At 37.0% G+C, this 22,255-nt stretch overlaps 1 protein-coding gene across 1 annotated transcript in view; it reads right to left on the reverse strand.

The window, feature by feature from the left end:
* Positions 1-22,255, reverse strand: part of RAPH1 (Ras association (RalGDS/AF-6) and pleckstrin homology domains 1) — a 98,160-nt gene that overhangs the window by 9,573 nt on the left and 66,332 nt on the right. The window contains exons 5-10 of the mRNA XM_052663959.1: positions 15,690-15,767; positions 15,093-15,252; positions 11,267-11,388; positions 9,962-10,027; positions 8,272-8,415; positions 7,301-7,411 (exon numbers count right to left, since the gene is read on the reverse strand). Of these exons, the coding sequence (XP_052519919.1) occupies positions 7,301-7,411; positions 8,272-8,415; positions 9,962-10,027; positions 11,267-11,388; positions 15,093-15,252; positions 15,690-15,767 (681 nt within the window). The remainder of the gene's footprint in view (positions 1-7,300; positions 7,412-8,271; positions 8,416-9,961; positions 10,028-11,266; positions 11,389-15,092; positions 15,253-15,689; positions 15,768-22,255) is intronic.

Consider the following 22,255-nt stretch of genomic DNA (forward strand, 5'->3'; position numbering starts at 1 on the left):
AGTGAAATTTTTAATCTATAATGGAAGTGAATGAATGAATGAACTGAAATCATGGAATCAGAAAACTCCAAATGAGAGAGTCTTTGGTAAAGCTTCCTGTGCATCTCTGGAGGGGAACACCTGGGCGGAGACGACGCACAGGACACAGCACCTGAACGGCAATGGCACTCACACCATTGCGCTGCTCCCTCCTGTGGACGGAGCATCACTCTGCGGGCCCCTCCATCGCAGCATGTACTTTTTGGTTGAGGCTTGGATGGGAGGTGACTGACTTGACCTTGGCTGCAAAATGCAAGTGCAAGAATAGACTCAAAGTATTTTAACTCCACTGAGCCACAACCTCTAGTTCCCTGGGAAGAAAAACCCTAAATCACACTTGGTTCTGGATTTAATGACTATTAATTACTACCTCTCTTTTCAGTGGAGAAATCTTATTTCACCTGGAGAAATACTGAAATTTATGTTCAATTACAAGAGGCTGTATAAATTCTCTAACAAAATGTTTGTTGTGAAAACCCATGAGAGCAATAAAATAAGCAATTTTATAAGTTTTCAATGCAGCAGGAAAATCTGGCCACAAATATAAGTTATGTATATCTGCAGTGTTAAAAGTCAATCCCTCTGGTTGCCGAGAGAACTGTAAATCCATTTATTCCATTCTATTCATTGCTTTATAGAGCTCACCCTCAATGAGAAAACATTTAATATCATAGCCAATTTAGTTACTGAAAGCTGCAGTCGGAATTTTAAACAATTAAGCCGTCAACAGTAACAGGTTAGCAAAACAATACTTAACAGTTTTCCCCTGATAGGACAGGCTCCACAGCCTTCTCTTGGATCGAGTCCCTTGCCCTTACTGTGTGTTCAGTCGCTCAGCTGTGTTTCTTTGTGGTCCCATGGACTGTAGCCCTGCCAGGCTCCTGTGCCCATGGAAAATACTGTGCCCTGTATTACCAAGAATACTAGAGTGGGTTGCCATTTCCTATCCCAGGAGATCTTCCTGACCCAGGGATCGAACTTGAGTCATTTGCATCTCCTGCACTGGCAGGTGGATTCTTTTTACCACTAGTGCTATCTGGGAAGACAAGATCCTTATAAGTCATAATAAACCAGCATAGCAATCTTGCAAGAGCAAAGGACAGGTAGAGGTGTATGTATTTTTCTATAAAAGAAGGATGGGGAATTTTATTTCATTCACTCATTCAAGCAACATTTAATGGGCAAGAACTACCTGCCAGCTGCTTGAAGTAGGTGTTGGGCTACAGTGTGCATAACATAGAAGGGTCCACAGTTCACGAAGAAGATAAAATGAGCTGATTGCAACTGTTTTCTTTAGTGTTGCCAACTAGGGCTTAAAGAGCTGTTCTTCATCTCCTGCTTCCCCGAGGCCTCGCCTACAGGGCCGGGTTCTGATATCTGAACCTGGGGCTGCAGGATGGCTCTGAGCCTTTATCGCCACACCCTCTCTTTAGGTGATTTACAAACCATCCTCCCCTGATTCCTTCCATTTCCCAGAAGGCAGTTACCACACATGGGTGCTCAACTGTAGCAGCGGCTTGCCTGAGCGTATGTGTGTGTTCTCATCATTCTGTACAAGGGAGTGTTTTTTATCAATACAACATAGAAAACCAGAGAGATGATCCTCTATCCTTCTCTCCGCCTCTCTCTAACCTGAGAATCCAAATACTACCCTGAAGAGAACTATGATATGACTGAGTAACTGCAGGTAACTTCACTTTAGGACCTCAAGGATTCTTTTTCAACTGCCCCCGAAATAAGGACATTCCTTCTACAGCCTCCATTTTGGTCACCCAGGCTCTGCACCAGTGCCTTAGGAGGTAAGCTGTTGCTCTAGTATATTGTTACTGTATTTAAAGTGGCATTTATCGAGCACTTAGTCTATACCAGGCATTATTAGGCTGAGTAATTCACATGTATTAGCTCATCCCACCCTCACGAACACCCCAAGAGTTACATATTATTGTTTCCACTATATGAAAAGAAACTGAGGGACAAAAGGGTTAAGATAGCATTCAAAGCTGCTCACCAGTAAGTGAAGGAATCAGTATTTGAAACCATGCCGTCTCATTCCAGGGCCTAGACTATTAAAGTCACACCACTGCTTTATTATGCTTCATTTATGGTAGCTTCCCTGGTAGCTCAGATGGTAAAGTGTTTGCCTGCGATGTGGGAGACCCAGGTTCAATCCCTGGGTTGGGAAGATCCCCCAGAGAAGGAAATGGTAACCCACTTGCCTGGCAAATCCCGTGGATCAAGGAACCTGATAGGCTACAGTCCATGGGGTCGCAAAAGAGACAGCCACGACTGAGCGACTTCACTTTGTACTGCTCGTCTAAATTTGCTGCCTTACTCCTTTTTACCCTACACTATTATTCCACCACTTTAAAATCTCACAAGAGCTAAGAGTGAGTAGGAAGGAGACATTCTTTGCTAAAAACTGGAAGCTCGACATTAAGATTTCTTAAAGACTCCAAAGAGAATACAGGCATACCTCGTTTTACTGTACTTTCCCTTGGTACACTTTGTAATTACTGTTTTTTTTTAAAAACAAATTGAAAGTTTGTGACAACCCTGCCTGGAGCAGGTCTACTGGTGTCATTTTTCCAACAGCATTTCCTCACTTCATGCCTTGGTGTCACATTTGGGTAATTCTTGCAAAATTCCAAACTTCTACATTATTATTATATTTGTTATTGTGATCTGCGATCAGTGATCTTTGCTGTTACTATGACGACCGGCTGAAGGCTCAGATAATGGTTAGCATTTTTAGCAATAAAGCATTTTAAAATTAAGGTATGTACATTGTATTTTCTTTTTTTTAACAGACATAATGCTATTGCACAATTTAAATATATTCACTGGGAAACCACAAAATACATATAATTTGCTTTATTGCAATATTCACTTTATTACAGTGGTCTGGAACTGCACTCACAGCAACTCTGAGTTAAGACTGTATATAATGAAAATGCTCCACCCCCTCCAAAATGAACAGCTATTAAAACAGAAAGGTTATCATTTGATTTTTTAAATTATATTAATTTGGAAAGTTTGCATTCTCTGACAAAAGGCAAAAAAATTGAGAATTAAATAAAAACATTTAAGAATAGAATTAAGAAATTTTGGATTACTATCATGCTACCAGATTATTTTTCTCTATGTATGCCAGAAATTAGAATGAGACAGACAATGCCTAAAATTCTGTAACTAAAAAGTGATGCTCTAAAATCTTGGTCCAAGTGCCAAAAGAAAATATTGAATATACATAATCCATTTATTACTCTGGAAATACATACAGACCTGAAAATCAATTCTCTCAACTAACATGCTATACTCTAAAAAATAAGACTATAAACTCCACCTTATTACTTCCAGAATTATCATTATAACATCTTTTTACTAACAATAGTGTTTGAGAAGTTCATGCTCATATTCTATCCCTAAATCCTGACCATTTTTTTCCTTCCCATCTAACATATTAAATTACTTTGTCTCACTTCTCAAGGGATGAAAATTTAGTCCTAGCTAAGATGACTCTATTCCAACAATTATTGTGGTATATGTATTTTTAAAACTCAGGTTTCCTTTAAGAACTTAATTATACATGCATATACATGTCTCCCAAATGGGTACGTCTTTCAGATAATATATCGACATATATCCTGTTTATTTCTATACTGTCAAATTTCATGAATCATCTCTTCCCATCATTATTATTTTCATTATTATCTTTAAAAAACTAATTACCAAATAATGTGTTTCATGAGTTCCTACAAGTATGTACCTACTTCCTGTCTCCTGCACTTCACTGGAAGGATTCAGACTCAGTCATTATAGCCCAGAGCTGACGAAGGGGAGCAAGCCCTTACAAATGCTTATATTTGCATTTGTATCAACCCTGTGTGGCAGCATTTTTTGGTCTGTCAAAACTCACATGTTCAAGAATAAAAATACCTACACAGGCAAAAGCTAGTGCAAGTTTATAAGGAAAAAAGACATGTCTTAAATACTAATAGTTGAGTGAAAGTTGCTCAGTCGTGTCCGACTCTTTGCGACCCCATGGACTACACAGTCCATGGAATTCTCCAGGCCAGAATACTTAGAGTGGGTAGCCTTTCCCTTCTCCAGGGGATCTTCCCAATCCAGAGATCGAACCCAGGTCTCCCGCACCGCAGGTAGATTCTTTACCAGCTGAGCCACAAGGGAAGCCCAATAGTTGAGCGGTCTCAGGCAAAATGATCCCTTAAACAGGCTTCCATATGTGGAAAACGGGGACTCTAGATCAGACTTGTCAGATGGATGCATACAGTGTTCCAGGGCAGTACCTTCCACCCTGGTTCTTTAGAATGGTGGTCATTATCTTTACTATTATCTACATCCAGTGGTATGTTGTTTTTTTAGTTCAATACATTAAATATTCCTAGGTAGAGAGATAATATAAGTATGGAGACTAGTTTAACCTATTTTACTAGAGGAGTTTCCCTGGTGGCTCAGAAGGTAAAGAATCTGCCTGCAATCCAGGAGACCTGGTTTCAATCCCTGGGTTTGGAAGAGCCCCTGAAGAAGGGAAAGGCTACCCACTCCAAGTATTCTGGCCTGGAGAATTCCATGGACTATGTAGTACCTGGGGTCGCAAAGAGTCGGACACAACTGGGTGACTTTCACTCAATTAGTGAAAGTGGGATTGGTTACCCCCTCCAGTGTTCTTGCCTGGAGAATCCCATGGGCAGAGGGGCTACAGAGGTGGGCTACAGTCCATGGGGGTCGCAGAGAGCTGGACACGACTGAGTGACTTATGACCAACCTAGATAGCATATTAAAAAGTAGAGACATTACTTTGCCAACAAAGGTCCGTCTAGTCAAGGCTATGGTTTTTCCTGTGGTCATGTATGGTTGTCAGAGTTGGACTGTGAAGAAAGCTGGGTGCCAAAGAATTGATGCTTTTGAACTGTGGTGTTGGAGAAGACTCTTGAGAGTCCCTTGGACTGCAAGGAGATCCAACCAGTCCATCCTAAAGGAGATCAGTCCTGGGTGTTCTTTGGAAGGAATGATGCTAAAGCTGAAGCTCCAGTACTTTGGACACCTCATGCGAAGAGTTGACTCACTGGAAAAGACTCTGATGCTGGGAGGGATTGGGGGCAGGAGGAGAAGGGGACGACAGGATGAGATGGCTGGATGGCATCACCAACTCGATGGATATGAGTTTGAGTGAACTCCGGGAGTTGGTGATGGACAGGGAGGCCTGGCGTGCTGTGATTCATGGGGTCGCAAAGAGTCGGACATGACTGAGCGACTGAACTGAACTGAGCGACTAACACACACACACACACACACTCTTTGCGAGAAGCAAATATGAAGCATACAAATCATTATTATAAAAACAAACCAATAAACCCTTGGAACAAAAATATTCTTAACCTAAGAATTCTGTGAGCTGCAAAAAGGCTTAAAATACTAGTCAATGGTTCTGCTTACAACTGGCCCTAACAGACACAGCTGGCTGCCTTCCCCAAGGCTTTCTTCTCCTCCCTACCTCTTTTCTGACTGAGCCCCAGTGTGTCTGGATTCACCTCAGAGAGTGAATTCTGACTAATGTAAACCAAAAATGGTGGCTTTGTTCCTTGCCAGTGATTAGTGTAGGAGGGCATGTTACTCTAGGCCAATGACCCTCAAGGAGAGGGCTGTTGGAGGAGATCCTGGGAAATACTTCTTTCCTCTTAAGAAAAAAAAAAATAGAAAAAGACAAATGGAGGGGGAAAATAGTCCCTCTTCCTCTGCTGGATTTTGCTGGGTCTGAGAATAAGCTAATATGCAGAAGATGGAACAGGGAAAGATGGAAAGAACTTGGGTCCTCACTGACAACTCTGAGCCACTTATTGCCTCCGTGTTATGAGACCCGCAAGTAACTTTCATTTATATTTACCTTGTAAGAAATTAAAGCTGAGAAAAAGTCAAATGCAAGAATATGTAACACATATACATTCCACTACCCAGAGCAGAAAGGTATCAACACATGTCATGTAACCTCTTAGAAAACTCCATTATATACCTGTGTGAGAATGAGAGTATAAAAGGCAAGTAACATCTTAGCATTATTAGAAGAATAACTTTGATATCATGGGTCCCTTGACAAAGTTCTCAGGGACTCCAGGAGACCCTGAACCTCATTTTGAAAACTGCTGGATTAAGCTACTTTATATTAACTTAGAAAAAAATTATTTGCTACTGTAATTAAATGATAAGAGTTTTCTCCAAAAATGATCACTTAATAAAGGGTTACCATTATAACACATCTAATTTTATCAAAGCAATCAAAACTCTACCCCCAAACCCTAAACACCCACCTTCTCAAACCCAAGTGACAATTCTTAGACAAAAGCAAAGATGATATAAACATGTAGACCTAAGTAGTTACCAAGGGGATCTGGGATGGAGCCAATGAGAAAAAACTTAATCATCCCCATAACTATATTGAACTTTTTAATGCTACCTTTTCCTAATGTTACAATTTATCAGTAAAATTCAGCAAAAATGTAAGTTCTCAAAAGTTCAAATATGTTAAGTATGAGAAACTCAAAAGTTTGGATAAAGGGGGGAAAAAAAATCACAAAAAACAGGTCATAATACATGCATGGGCTACCAGGGCCACGGTTCAGAAGAAAAGGGAGACAAGAATTATTTCTGGACTGGATGAAAAGCAGTCTACTTTGAACTCTCAGGCACAGCGTCATCTGATGGTGTCTCTCAGTTAGTATAGGAAAAGAACTAAAATACACAAACATCTATGTTCCTCCCTCACTTCACCCCATATGTGGCTCTGATCTAAGTTTTCCTAAAATAAGGCTGCTATTAAATGAAAGTCTCAAATTTATAATCTAATCCATTTTATATATTATGACTCAAAGCTTGTAATTCAGTACCCATTTCCCAGTATCATCACTCTTACCAGGGTCAGCTACCGAACAGCACAGCTTCCTCCCTTCCTCCCCTCTCCCTCCCTCCCTTCCTCTGTCTCTTCATTTACTTTATCGGCTTTGCCTTCTGGCTTGTGGGATCTTAATCCCAATGAGGGATTGAACCTGGGCCCAGCAGTGAAAGTGCCAAGTCCTAACCACTGGACTGCTAAGAAAGTCCCTTAACCATTCCTTTAAAAACCTACACACTATAGAATAAAGCAAAAATAGTATACTCAGTGGAGACCCAAACTATTCTAAGATGTCCAGTAACCTTCTCTACATCTAACGTCAGTTAAAATTCCTAAAAAGAGACACACGTTTACCTTGAGCACCAGACAATAGTCTGTAGGAGCTTTGTATTTGTTCCGATAGTCCTGTCCATAGTAGACGTTTACATGATCCAGCTGAAGAAAGCACACCAGGTCCCGAGAGACCTGAGAAGAAAACGCCCAAAACACTGAATTAACAATAACAAGGTGAACAAGCAAACATCACTGGTAACAGCTTCTGAGAATCAAGCTTTACCAAGTAGAAATTATTGCTGTTTTGTAGAAGACAAGACAGTGAGATTCTCTATAGATGTTTCTTCCTTAAATCTACCACGCAACAAGAAAGGCAGTCCATTTCACTTACCATCTTCTCATTCATGATGAACACTGACTTACTTGGAAAGGGTGGTATTTTAAAGAGACTTTAAATACAGTATAGTATATCAAATACAATATAGTATTATAATAGAGCTCTCTGGAAAGAACAAGAGATACCAGGCAGTTCAGTGCCTGCTGTGCATGTCTCAAGCGTAACAATTCTCAAGTCAGTGTTTCCTCGCCAGTTAAAAAGGGGAGAGACAACATGTACCTCCCAGGACGGTGGTAAAGACCTGATGAGATGATCCTGTAGAGAGCTTCAACAGTGCTGGCCCTTACTAAGCAGAGAAGTGACAGCTACCAACAGAGCCCGCAGCAGAAGTATATTACCTAAGCAAAGCTGAAATGCCTTGTAAGCCCAGAAAGCTATTCTCCCCCAAACAATAAAAAACAAAAATGACTCTGGCAGAAGTTTTAAAAATAATAAAAGCATGGTTTCAAATTCACCAGGAGAACCGAGATGGGCCCAATGAACGAGCAGAAAATAAACATTTTCAGGTTTCCTCTTCCTTATAATAGATCAATAAACAAAGCAATGCTCATGAGTGGAAACAAATCACCACCTGTATCACTGTGTCAGTCTGCTCACTACAGATTAAAATCAATCAGCATAATGAGGAAGCTAAAAGTCAGCAGAAGGGACACACCTTTGCTTTTCCTTTAGGGACATAGTAGATACCAGATGCTCGCAAGAGGAAATAACGCTTTTTCCAGGACTTCTTGCCATCATCTTTCAACCAAAGGACTCCCTCAATTTCTGGTACAGTTACAGAACTTCCACAAAAACACTCCTACAATAAGAAGATGGTTGGGAAAGACATGATCCTTGGATTCTCAAACCAAAGTTGTGCCTACCCCTGTGAAATGCATGACACCGTGATTAAACTAAAATACCTTTGTATAAAAACCATGCTGCTAATTTTACCTCAATTAGAACTTTCCAAACATTACATGGCTTTACTTTGGAACAACTATGGCAATCCCTGTGAACTTTTCCCTAAAATTGTTTTTATGAAACCAAGCTGAAACGTCAGCTGAGTTGCACATAACAGCCCTTAAATGCATTTGTAAAAACATAGTTACAGTAAATTTAATGAAAGCATCAGAACTAACAGAAGCATTAGACTTTATCTGTCTCCAAATTAACGTTTAGATTAGCCACAACTGTATTAGTGGCTCAGCTGTGTATGACTCTTTGGGACCCCCATGGACTGTAGTCTACCAGGCTCCTCTGTCCATGGGATTCTCCAGACAAGAATACTGGAGTGGGTAGCCATTTCCTTCCCCAAGGGAGGGATCTTTCCAACTCAGGGATCAAACCCAGGTTTCCTGCATTGCAAGCAGATTCTTTACTGTCTGAGCTACAAGAAAAGCCCAAATTTATATTAGCTGCATGCTAAACAGGAATATATTTTAAAAGAAGGCAACATGCTAAACAAATGATTGCACTTTCACAATTTAAAAACAATCAGTGCATATGATCTAAAACAAGGCAAGCGTTTATTATTTAAATGTTTAATACTAAGTTGAAAGGAATGTAAACAAACTAAAAAGTTTGGATTCTAATGTCTATATTTAGATAAGAATTTAAAAAGTCAATCATGTATTTAGTAAAGGGAAAGTAAAAATCCTCACTAAATTTGAACACATGAATATGAATTAATTTCTCCTCCCCAACACAGAAAAATTAGGAATTATGAAGAGAATTTTTGTTAATTATAACTAGTCTCCCTATGAAAAGCTGAGTGCTGATCTTCATCCCCCAATAGTCTTATTGCTAAATATGAATTTTTTCAGATAATTTTCAAACATACTAACATCTTGGACCTTAGTTCTCTAAAATCAGCAAAAGGCAAAAATTCAATTATATTTGAATTTGTTTTATTAATCTTCAAAATAAGGAGATGTATATTTTTAGGAAAATAACCATTATGATTTTTTAAATTAGTTATTTCAGACTAAGGTTTGAACTATTTGGTAAATAACTATATACAAATTCCTCTCTGGGTAAGCAGATAAAAAAGCACAATTACACCCTTCACTGACCCAACCTTTTCTCTCACTTGTCACCTTCTAAAAGCTCCTAAGTCCTTTCAACCCACTAGTATACTGCTTGGCAAAATAATAGCTTTTATAAGGTTCTTCAGTGTTCTAACAGTCACAAAGCTGAACTCTCCCCATCAGGCTATGGAAGAAAACAGGCTTCTCTAGTTACAATTGTAATTATCTATTGTAATTATCAATACAGAGCAATGACATTCTGGACTTCAAAAGAGATGCTTAATATTTTAATATTATAATGTACAAGGAAAGGGGGGTGGGGAGGAAGAGTCATACCTCCAACAGCACTTCTTTGTTTCTATCTGCCATCTCAGCTGTTTCCTTTTTCCCCAGAAGGTAATTCTGGAAAAATGAGTAGATGAATGTTAAAGGACAAATCCACTCTACTGTTCTCCTGGCACAGGTACACAGATGATTTCTTCTAGACACATAGCAACTCTGCGTGTATTTCTGCCTATGCAGAGTGAGGGGAACATTCCTTTGAAACCTGTTCCTGCATCTTCACAGAAGTGCTTAATACTGGCCTCCTCCTTACTTTATCCATTTATTTTGAGTTATTCCATAAACCTCCCTCCCCCAAACCCTGAGGAGATACTACATGCAACAGCCAGCAATATGTTTTCATATATCTAATGAAAGCTACACTGACAGGACCTTAAAGGTTTACAAATCATTTAAGTACAACAAGTGGGGCAAATTTGCTTAAAATATACTGAGCTTAACTGATTCAAATGTAGAAAATTTAATCTATGTTCTGGCTTTTAAAGAAGAAATCCTAAATTCTCTGAGACTACCATGATCTCATTTACTCGACTCAACTAAAATCTGAATTCTAATTATTATCCTTAAGAAATGTTTATTCATAATCATCCGTAAAAAATTGTCGGTATTCCTAAATGTGTATTCTTCACTAAAAATATCCAGTAAAGATGTGTCATGATCATGTAGTCTGAAGGATAACTATTCAATAACTTTAACACAGCCAGTTTTTCCTCATAAATATTTTTTATAGTGGTGTTGTTTTCTTTCACCTATTGATATTTTATAAAATATTTGGGTACCAGGAAGAATTAACATAAACATTTTGGGACAAGCAAAGATACCAAACAAATCAAGGTAACATATAATAGAACGTGGGATTGTTTATAATCAAGGTTACTGGGATTTTCAAAAAAAAATTCAGAAAACGAAAATCAAAGTGTTAAATGGATAAATAATAAAAGTAGAGAAACTTAAATATATAAGTGCTTTTCTTTGATGGATGAGCCTCACTGAATAAAGAGCAGGGTCCAAAATGGCTCTGAATTAGAACAGAAATCTGCTAACCCCCTGGAGGTAATCCTGCTTTCCCTAGGGCTCACCCCATCTGGTTCTGTGGAACTAGAGCAGCTTCTTTGAGGCCTGACAGCTGGGCCCCAGCAGACTTGCCACCTCGGCACTAGTGAATGCTCCCATGGGGTTTTGCAGCCATAAAGCTCCAACTGGGTGGCTGTCAGTCTTTTAACTCTATTAACTTAGCAGGCAGAAAATTATATAATATGAACATTTAAGAATCTTGACCTCTGCAAGCCATAGCCTCACCTGTGGATTTTTGAAAAGTGCGTATTTTTCTATACGCTCCATAAATATAAGCTTGTTTTGGCTATCTCTTGTCCAATTAAGAAGATTTTCAACCAAGTTTTCATGATCTTCAAAGATTCTCTCTGTCCCAAAATAAAACACCAGTATTTTGTTAGTATTTGTCAGAACTGCATAAAAGACAAGAAACCTTGCGAAGTATTTGACAGCAAAATCAAAGAATCTAAACTGACACCCTTAGAGACTATCTGGTATTTCCTGTATTTTCAAATAAGGAAACATGCCCTCAAGGTGTTAAGTGACTTTAGCAAGGTCACACAGCTGCTACAAGGAAGGATCAGGACTAGAATCTAGATTGCGTGACTTCAAGGTCTTCTTTAGCCTTCAGCCTTTTACTATCCTGCCCTTAAACACAATCTGTTAGTCGCATTTCATAAATTCTGGTATTGAGTGCTTCCAACACTATTTATTCCTTGTCATTCAAAAATTTCCAAGATGACTTCCTCTTTGGTCTATAAATTGTTTAATTTTAAACATAGATATATTTTCTAATTTCCAAATTAGGAATCAAAGAACATGTCCTATAGTCTGAACATATGTTCAAAGAACATATTCTAGAGATACTGATTTTTGTTTTGAAATTTCTAGAGAGCTGCTCATGACCTCATACTGGAATCAATTTTTGGAAACATTACACTTCTGCCTGTAAAAAAAATGTGTATTTCCCTGTTATTAGTGCTCTAAATATATCTATATTCATTTTTGTCTGCTTGATTATATTGATCATCGCAAAGATTCTTAGGTGAAAAGTTTCTACTGTGAAGGCAGGCTTGTGCATTTCTCCTGGTAGTTTCGTCAACTTTTGCTGTATGTAATTTAATGCCATTATTAGATAAAATTTAGAATGATTTTATCTTCCTGATGACGTATGGTTCTCCTTATCTCTAGTAATGTATGTTGCTTAAAGTCTATTTTGTCTGATATTAACATAGTTAACATTATCTTTCTTTTGGTTAGTGTCTTTCCACATTCCTTTTACTTTCAAGCTTTCTGTGTCTTTAGGAAAAAGGTCTTTTGTAGATAGTGAACAACTGCATTTTGTTTATTCATCCTTCCTAATAATCTCTGTTGTTTAAATGAATGATTTACATTTGTCACAGCTTATTTTACCATCTTATTTGGGGTTCTTAGTTTTCTTTTATTCATTCAACAAGTAATAAATAACTACATATTCTATTTGTATCACTGTGCCGCATATGATTAAATGATAGTTATGAATCTTAAACCTACAGTCATGGAAATATTCTACAATCTAGCAGCCAAAAATTTTCTGGGTATGGTGATGCCACATCTGTGAACTTGAACCTTTCTAATTCTTCAAGAATAGTTATAATAAGTATTATTAGAATATCTGCCTATACCTGTTAATAAACTTCTAACTGATGGTTTGGTTTGGGGGTTTGTGTTTGTGCATTCTAAGAGAAAAAGGTTAATTATCAAATTTTTATTGCTCTAGAAACTGCTATAAAATATTTAAAGATATAACAGTCAGCAAAAGCAATGCAAATATATTTTATAAACAAAATGGCAAGTTGAAATTGACTATTGACTAAATATAGCCTAATAAAATAATTATTGTGAGGTTTCTATAATCACATATTACAAAAAGAAACCTTTTTAAGGTTTTTAAGAGTCAAAGATGGATTTGTATGGAAATACAAAAAACCTTGAATAGCCAAAGCAATCTTGAGAAAGAAGAATGAAACTGGAGAAATCAACCTATCTGACTTCAGACTATACTGCAAAGCTACAGTCATCAAGACAGTATGATACTGGCACAAAGACAGAAATATAGATCTATGGAACGAAATAGAAAGCCCAGAGATAAATCTACACACCTATGGACACCTTATCTTTGACAAAAGAGGCAAGAAATAAATGGAGAAAAGACAATCTCTTTAACAAGCAGTGCTGGGAAAACTGGTCAACCACTTGTAAAAGAATGAAACTAGAACACTTTCTAAAACCATGCACAAAAATAAACTCAAAATGGATTAAAAGATCTAAATGTAAGACCACAAACTATAAAACTCCTAGAGGAAAACATAGGCAAAACACTCTGACATAAATCACAGCAGGATCCTCTATGACCCACCTCCCAGAATACTGGAGATAAAAGCAAAAATCAACAAATGGGACCTAATTAAACTTAAAAGCTTTTGCACAATGAAGGAAACTATAAGCAAGGTGAAAAGACAGCCTTCAGAATGGGAGAAAATAATAGCAAATGAAGCAACTGACAAACAACTAATCTCAAAAATATACAAGCAGCTCCTGCAGCTCAATTCCAGAAAAATACACGACCCAATGAAAAAATGGGCCAAAGAACTAAACAGACATTTCTCCAAAGAAGACATACAGATGGCTAACAAGCACATGAAAAGATGCTCAACATCACCCATTATTAGAGAAATGCAAATCAAAACCACAATGAGGTACCATCTCACCCCGGTCAGAATGGCTGCTATCAAAAAGTCTACAAACAATAAATGCTGGAGAGGGTGTGGAGAAAAGGGAACCCTCCTACACTGTTGGTGGGAATGCAAACTAGTACAGCCACTATGGAGAACAGTGTGGAGATTCCTTAAAAAATTGGAAAGAGAACTGTCATACAACCCAGCAATCCCACTGCTGGACATACACACTGAGGAAACCAGAGTTGAAAGAGACACATGTACCCCACTGTTCATCACAACACTGTTTACAATAGCCAGGACATGGAAGCAACCTAGATGTCCATCGGCAGACGAATGGATAAGAAAGCTGTGGTACATACACCCAATGGGATATTACTCAGCTATTAAAAAGAATGCATCTGAATCAGTTCTAATGAGGTGGATGAAACTGGACCCTATTATACAGAGTAAAGTAAGTCAGAAAGAAAAACACCAATAGAGTATATTAACACATATATATGGAATTTAGAAAGATGATAATGATGACCCTGTATGCAAGACAGCAAAAGAGACACAGATGTAAAGAACAGACTTTTGGACTCTGTGGGAGAAGGCGAGGGTGGGATGATTTGAAAGAATAGCACTGAAACATGTATATTATCATAAGTGAAATAGATCGCCAGTCCAGGTTCGATGCATGAGACAGGGTGCTCTGGGCTGGTACACTGGGATGACCCAGAGGGATGGGATGGGAGAGAGGTGGAAGGAGGCGTACATGATGCGGAACACATGTACATCCACGGCTGATTCATGTCAATAGCAAAAACCACTACAATATTGTAAAGTAATTAGCCTCTAATTAAAGTAAACAAATTAATTTTAAAAAAAGTCAAGGATGGTATCAAAAAAATGAGGAATTTTCAAAGTTAAAAAACACCATAACAAACTACAAAACATAGGAAACTAAGACTTTGTACATCTAGCTAAAAATAAGATGTGCTTTATGTTTCCCCTGAAAGTCAAATGTTGTTATCAAGGCTTCAGTACAAATGTGAATAAATGTGACGGCTTTTAGTAATGTGTCTAATATATGCAGTTCTTAATAATATCTGAAGGGAAAAAATATTTTGTTATCTTAAAAAAAGAACAACTTTGTTTGGTCATAAGAAAATCTAAAATGAACTGGAAATGATACTGTACTCAAAGAAATCTCAAAATATATGAGGGAAGAATGGGGGAAAGAAAAATGTAAAAAAGCCAGGGTTATACTATAGGAAAAAATATTAAAATGTCTCTAGTTGCTTTTATCAACATGAAAACAGCTGAAATTACACAGAAATTTTAAAAATAATTATAGCAATGATATTACTAACCCATCTGTAACTCAGAGATGGTTTCCACCAGAGACCAGTCTAAACTATAACCGCAGTGGGATTTGTCCATCAGGTTATCCAGCACTTGTCTCACTGTCTGCCTCTCATCCACCATCATTGTTTTAGAACTATCATCAGACATGTGGACTCTAATCACCAGCTGTTAAGAGGAAAAAGGAAAATTAAATACAAACTGAAAAACAGGCATTCTAAAAACTTCCAATATTGAATAATATTCTGAACGATGTCCTTAGCTAAATATAAGTTAAAACACAAATAATGACTTTATTATGCAAGAATATTCTGAAATTAAGTATTCAATAACTAAACAAATTTAATGTTTTTTTAAAAATTAAAATTACATATAAGATTATAATAAAGCTATTTTGTTTTACTCTTTTAGAATTTAGAACCAGAAAAGTTATTTCTTTAATAATGTATTTTATTCACCAACAAATACATATGGAAATGTATTTAAAAAGAAATACCCTGCTATAGCTTGCTGCATCTTACAGTTATATTATATAAACAAGGCAATTCTTTATAAATCCATAAAATGAATAAAAATCCCAAACCAAGAAAAAGCCCAAATATCACCTTTTTCACTTGTGCCTCTTTAATTTTCTCTAGGGCAACTCTGATCTTCTCAGCTTTCAATTTTGCTGCCTGTTCTTCCTGTGGACACAAAGCACTTCAGATAAACTAATGCTAAAATAATGAGAATTTTTTGAGAAGTCTTTTTATCCTTAAGAACACTGTTAACACTGAATTTCAGTAAGAATATAACTTCACACACTTAATATGGAGCACATTTTAGAAATAACCAGGTTCACAAAGAGAGTAGACATATTATTAAAAAAATTTTTTTAAGATCCACACTTGAAGATTTCTTATATTAAGACTACATTTTCATATTCTAGGGCTGTGGTAAATTAATTTAATTTTAATTTAATCCAACAGTTTTATTCCTGACTGTCAATCTGAAACAGACAAATTTCAGGTTTCAAGATAGGGAAAACGAGGCTATCTGTGGGCCTGCCAGTGACTCTGAATTTATACCCCCCTCGAAACTGTGGGCAATCTTTTGCATATCAACATTTTGTCCTGTTGTACTGAAAACGTATCATCATCATAAAAACAGAAGAAAAAAAAAAAAAACCCAGCATCAATTCATCTCTCTGCAACCATATAAAAACAATCATAATAAAAACATAGGTATATTCTCATTAGTACATAAATATGAACAAAGGAGGGTGCATTTAATTCTAAGTTTTACTCTGCTTTGGAACAATCACACAATATAATCAATGTCTCATGTCACTAAATTCAATTTGGTTTTTAATTCACACTATTTAAAATACTGAATGTAATTTTCCAAATATTTAACTTATAGTAATTTCTGCTTCATAAATTTAAATGAATAGCAATAAAATAAAACTATACCTCAGTAAAATAAAACATCTGCCTATTTTCTCCTAGAATAACATACAGCACTGCAATACCTTGTACTTACTTGTACTTTCCAGCAAGAGGCCACAGTACATTTTGCAGCATTAGTCTCCAGTTGAAAGAAACTCATGAAAGTAAACCTTTGCTTATAATAAAGAATTACTTCTTAATTCTAAGCTCTTGGTTGCTCTAGAAAATATCTAAAATATCTAAGAAAACATAAAATACCATATTATATATTCCTTTACTTAACATGACTTTAAAAAAGAAGAGAGAAACCTATTTACATCAATTTGACTAATTTATCTGCTCTAGATTGTGACTAATAATCACAACCCATGTGTTATTCTTCATTAAAAAACTGAAGTTTTCAGGGCAAAAAAACAAGTTAACTCAATTCATTTAACAGATTATTCCCTGTTCTCTTAAATTCTGTTGGCTTTCTTATTTTTGATCTGCTTCTCTTCTCATTTCATACTCATTTCAAGGCCAATGTCTCCCTCATTTCAAGCTTAGTATTTACTACTCTGCAGAACAGAGAAGAAAACAGGGAAGACGGTGGGCTTGTTTGCCAGAAATCTGATCCATTTCAATGAAAGCAGTCAGTGAATTAACATAATAACCAAGGTCAGGAAATACTATCTGCAAACCCAATTAGACGGAGAACAAAGAAGTGCATTTTAACGACAAAGAGGAGTAAGACTGGATTCTTAGATTCTTAGGTATATATACTCCTTCGATTAAAGAGTAAATCATCCTATTTCCCCTCTTTATGCAAATAAACTATAGAATTATAGAATATGTTGACTGTATATTTTAAGATATATATTTCTTCTTTTTAAAGAAGGTTATAAAATGAGAAAACTAGAATATTGTCATTAAAATTCTCAGTTTCTAGAATTCTGTGTCTTGGAGAAACAAAATCTTTATTAAATTACCAAATTCTATGTGTGTTTCTGATGAGTAGAGCACTACTCTATAAAGGAATTTTAAGTATGAGCATTTCCCAGTGGTTTTTATGAAATCAGTTATTTGACCATATTTTGGAGAAGAGTAAAGCAGAAGTTTTATGAGTGTTTTCTCAAGGGAATAATGATTGTATGTTTCTTCATGGGTCATTTGCCACATCCTTATATTGGTATGAATATCTGCTACAAAGAAATTTTCCAAAGCATAATTTCAACTTTCTCTTCATATTTCTGAAAAGCAAATTTAAATCTCAAAGTCTGATGAGGAAGAACGGATAGAATCAATGCTTTGTGTAGCTGGAATATAAACATGAACTTCTACAAGGCCAAATTCTTTTATATTAAAACTAGCCTGTAAAATTAAAAAAAAAAAAACAAAAGAAAAAAGATGTCTTCAAAGTAAAAAAATATATTTTTAAGAAAAAGAATATCAAGAGAATGACAAGCCATAGACTAAGAGAAAATATTAGTAAAATATTTATCAGACATATCTGATAAAAGAACTAACATCCAAAACATAAAAGAACTCTTAAAACTCAATAAAATAATGAACAACTCAGTTCAAAAACTGGGCAAAAAACCTGAACAGAAGGTTTTCACCAAAACAAGATTTGATGAAATCTTTTTTAACCAAAGATTACACAGATGGCAAATAGCCTGTGAAAAGCTGCTCATATATACCATGAGAGAACTGCAAATTAAAACAATGATATACCACTACGCATGTATCATCTTAGACTGCAAAAATACTGGAAACACCAAACGCTGGTCAGGTTGTGGAACAACAGGAACTTTCACTTTTCCCTGAGGAATGCAAAATCGTACAGCCACTTTAGAAGATACTATGGTAGTTTCTTACAAAACTAAACATGCTCTTACGACACCATCCAGTAATCAAGTTCCTTAGTACCTACCAAGTGAGCTGAAAAGTTTACCTCCACCCAAAAACCTACACACTGATGCTTATAGCAGCTTTCCTTATAATGCCAAAACTTGGTAGCAACCAAGATATCCTTCAGTGGGCAAATGGATAAACTATGCAACATCTAGACCATGGAATATTATTATTCAATGCTTAAAAAAAAGAGAGAAAGAATGCAGGAGACCCGGGTTCAATCCCTGGGTAGGGAAGAACCCCTGAAGAAGGGAATGGCAACCCATTCCAGTATTCTTGCCTGGAGAATTCCATGGACTGAGGAGCCTGGCTGGCTACAGTCCACAGGGTCGCAAAGAGTCAGACACAACTGAGCAACTAACTCACAAAAGCAAAAAAAAAAAAAAAAAGAATTATCAAGCCATAAAACACATGGTGGAAACTTTAATGTGTATTACTAACTGAGAGAAGCCAATCTGAAAAAGCTACATACTATGTGATTCCAACTATACAAGATCCTGAAAAAGTAAAACTATGGAGGCAGTAAAAAGAATAATCGTTGTCAGAGATTGGGGGCGGGAGGTGGGAGGGACGTGAACAAGTGGAATACAGAGTATTTCTGTGGGAGTGAAACTACTCTGTATGATACTATAATGATAGCTCTATGTCATTATACATTTGTCCAAACCCACAGAATACACACCAAGAGTGAACCCTAATGTAAACCATGGACTCTGGGTGATAATAATGTTACCTATACTTGCTCATCAATTGCAGTAAATGTACCACTCTGGTGAGGGATGTTGATAATGGGGATGCTATGCACGTGTGAGGGCAAGTAGTATATGGGAAATCGCTATACCGTCTTAATTTTATTGTGAACCTGAAACTGCTCTTAAAAAAGTCTTTTCAAAAAGGGAATATAAAAATTTTAATATAACATTCTGATACTGGTTATAAATACCAAAGCAGCATTTTCATACTTCCATTTTAGTATACTATTATTTACCAAATACAATAGAATACAATCAATGCTATCTTTTGAAGCACTGACACAATAAAAAGTCATTCAATTATAAGATTAGTTTCAACTCCCAGATCAGTTTCTGCTCCAAAGGCTAAAAAATTGACACATAGGAAGAAAAGATTACAGAAACAAGAGAAACAACCAATTAACGTACATTAAACCAATTTGATTCCCAAGCCATCACTGCTGCTGCTGCTGCTGCTAAGTCGCTTCAGTCATGTCCGACTCTGTGCAACCCCATAGACGGCAGCCCACCAGGCTCCCCCGTCCCTGGGATTTTCCAGGCAAAAACACTGGAGTGGGTTGCCATTTCCTTCTCCAATGCATGAAAGGGAAAAGTGAACGTGAAGTCGCTCAGACGTGTCCAACTCTTAGTGACCCCATGGACCGCAGCCTACCAGGCTCCTCCATCCATGGGATTTTCCAGGCCAGAGTACTGGAGTGGGATGCCATTGCCTTCTCCGCTAGCCATCACTAAGAAACCATTTTTATGTAGAACAGCCAGGTGGGGCTATTTTAACATCCAAATTCAGCTATTCTTTCAGTTGCTCAAAATACTACTCTTAATAACTATATAAACTGGTCCGTGTTACAGCTGCCTCAAATTTAAGAGCTGTGAATCTGCCTGCCTATGCAGGAGATTCGGGAGCCATGGGTTCAGTCACTGGGGTCAGGAAGATATCCTGGAGTAGGAAATGGCAACCCACTCCAGTAATCTTGCCTGGGAAATCACAAGAACAGAGGGGCCTGACGGGCTACAGTCCATGGAGTCACAGAGTTGGACGCAGCTGAGCACACAGGGACACAACTGAGCATGCACGCACAGGCTTAACTCCAGTGTAGGCAAATTTCAGTTTACTCTTCTCCAGTTCATTAGCAAGGATAATTAATCTCTGCAAGAAGCCTCTTTTAGAATTTGAATGTCACCGAAGCAAAATGAAATAAAAATATTTTATCAAATTGCAAGATTCATAGTACTTTATACTTCCCATGGACAATAAGCTCTTCCTCAGAAAGTCTGGGGATTTCCCTGGTGGCTCAGATGGTAAAGCGTCTGTCTACAATGCGGGAGACCCGGGTTCAATCCCTGGGTTGGGAAGATCCCCTGGAGAAAGAAATGGCAATTCACTCCAGTACTATTGCCTGGAAAATCCCATGGACAGAGGAGCCTGGTAGGCTACAGTCCATGGGGTTACAAAGAGTCGGACATGACTGAGCGACTTCACTCACTCACTCACTCTGAAAGTATGGTTTTTATCTACTATATTTAATCTAGAATCATAACTTTTAACTGTAACAACCAAAAAAAGGAAGAAACTGTTTTAAGATCAGAGTGTCGTGTGATGCAGCAAAGATTAATAAATCTTTGCTGATGTGTTATTTATAGATTATATACTTAGAAGACATCTAATAGTTTCTTTAGGCAATACAAAGCTGTGTTCAGTGTCTGCAGGCCAAGTTTAATACAAAGAACAAAGCTTTGTTCATCTCATATTCTGTTTGTTAAAATTGGCAAAATGAGGTCTTAAGTTTTCTGCCCCTTATCTTTGGACTATCCCTTTGTTCACACTGTCTCACAACCATCCTAAACGAAGGTAAAAGATATCTCACACATATAACAACTTAACTTTCTGTCTTACCCCTTCCCTAAAAGGGCAAGAGACAACCTATTTTCCACTTGAAAAACTCCTGTGTAGCTATCAATAACCATCAAATGCCAAGCCTTCTCAAATTTACATAAAGGACAAAAACTCAGTGAAGATCTTATGATTAAATGAAAGCCAATGCTGTGGTTACAAAATGTTACAGCATTTTCTTAGAGTAAAAATTAGAATACTTATAGAAAGTTAAAGTTGCAAAGAACTGGCTTTGAATTCCTTCAACTATGAAATGATTTTGGGCTCAGAACAAATGGGATTGAAATTAAGGGGCTGAAAATAAGTGAGCTTTTTTTTTTTGAGATCAAGTTTATTTCATAGATTACAACAGTAATACAGTTATGTAACTTAAAATGATTCAAAGAAAACTTGGGGTGATGAACAATTTACTGCCCATGAAATGTTCTATCAAACTGCTTAGAACCAAAATAATCATAGTAACCACTTAGTTTACTTCCCCCTGAAGAAATCATGAAATACATTCTCAACTAAGAAAAGAACTAATATTAATCAAACACCTACTTGCCATGTACTATAAGGCATGTGCCTCATTTAATTATCAATAATGCAGGACTAACATTATTATTATGTCCATTGTACTGATTTAGGCCCAGAAAGAATTATCTTTCAAAGATCATACAGGCTGTTATGAAGTGAACAACTACCTGTTCTTCCCATTATGTCACATCCCGTCTGTCTGTAAAGATTTTAGCATAAACTTTGGGGGGATAATAGTAAATAAAAACTGCTTATCAAAGATAAAACACTTTCAGTAATATACCAGCAGTTTTACAACTTCTCTGAAGAAATGGTGGTTAACAAGTACAGCAGTCCTTGAAACCTTGATAGTCACTAGAGGACCATTCTTTTATATGAGAGATGTTTGTCCAGACTATGCAGGTCTGGGCTTGAATGCAGAGAAAATAGAGTTCCTAATCTCATGGAGTTTACATTTAACATGAGACAAGAAAGAGAGAGCCATGGGATAAGTCAGTCAGTGGTAAGTTCTATGAGAAATAAATAAATAAAGCAGGCTAAGGGAATAAAGAGGACAAAGATGTGTTACTGTATCAGAAGGTCAGTCTTCTGGATGGCACCCAGAGACTTATGGGCATCAGGTCAGCAATGGGTCCTTTGCCTACTGCTCCCATTTATAAAACATTCTGCGCTGGCAGTAATGCCGCTCC

The sequence above is a fragment of the Budorcas taxicolor genome, chromosome 2, assembly GCF_023091745.1.
Source record: "Budorcas taxicolor isolate Tak-1 chromosome 2, Takin1.1, whole genome shotgun sequence".
NCBI lineage: Eukaryota > Metazoa > Chordata > Mammalia > Artiodactyla > Bovidae > Budorcas > Budorcas taxicolor.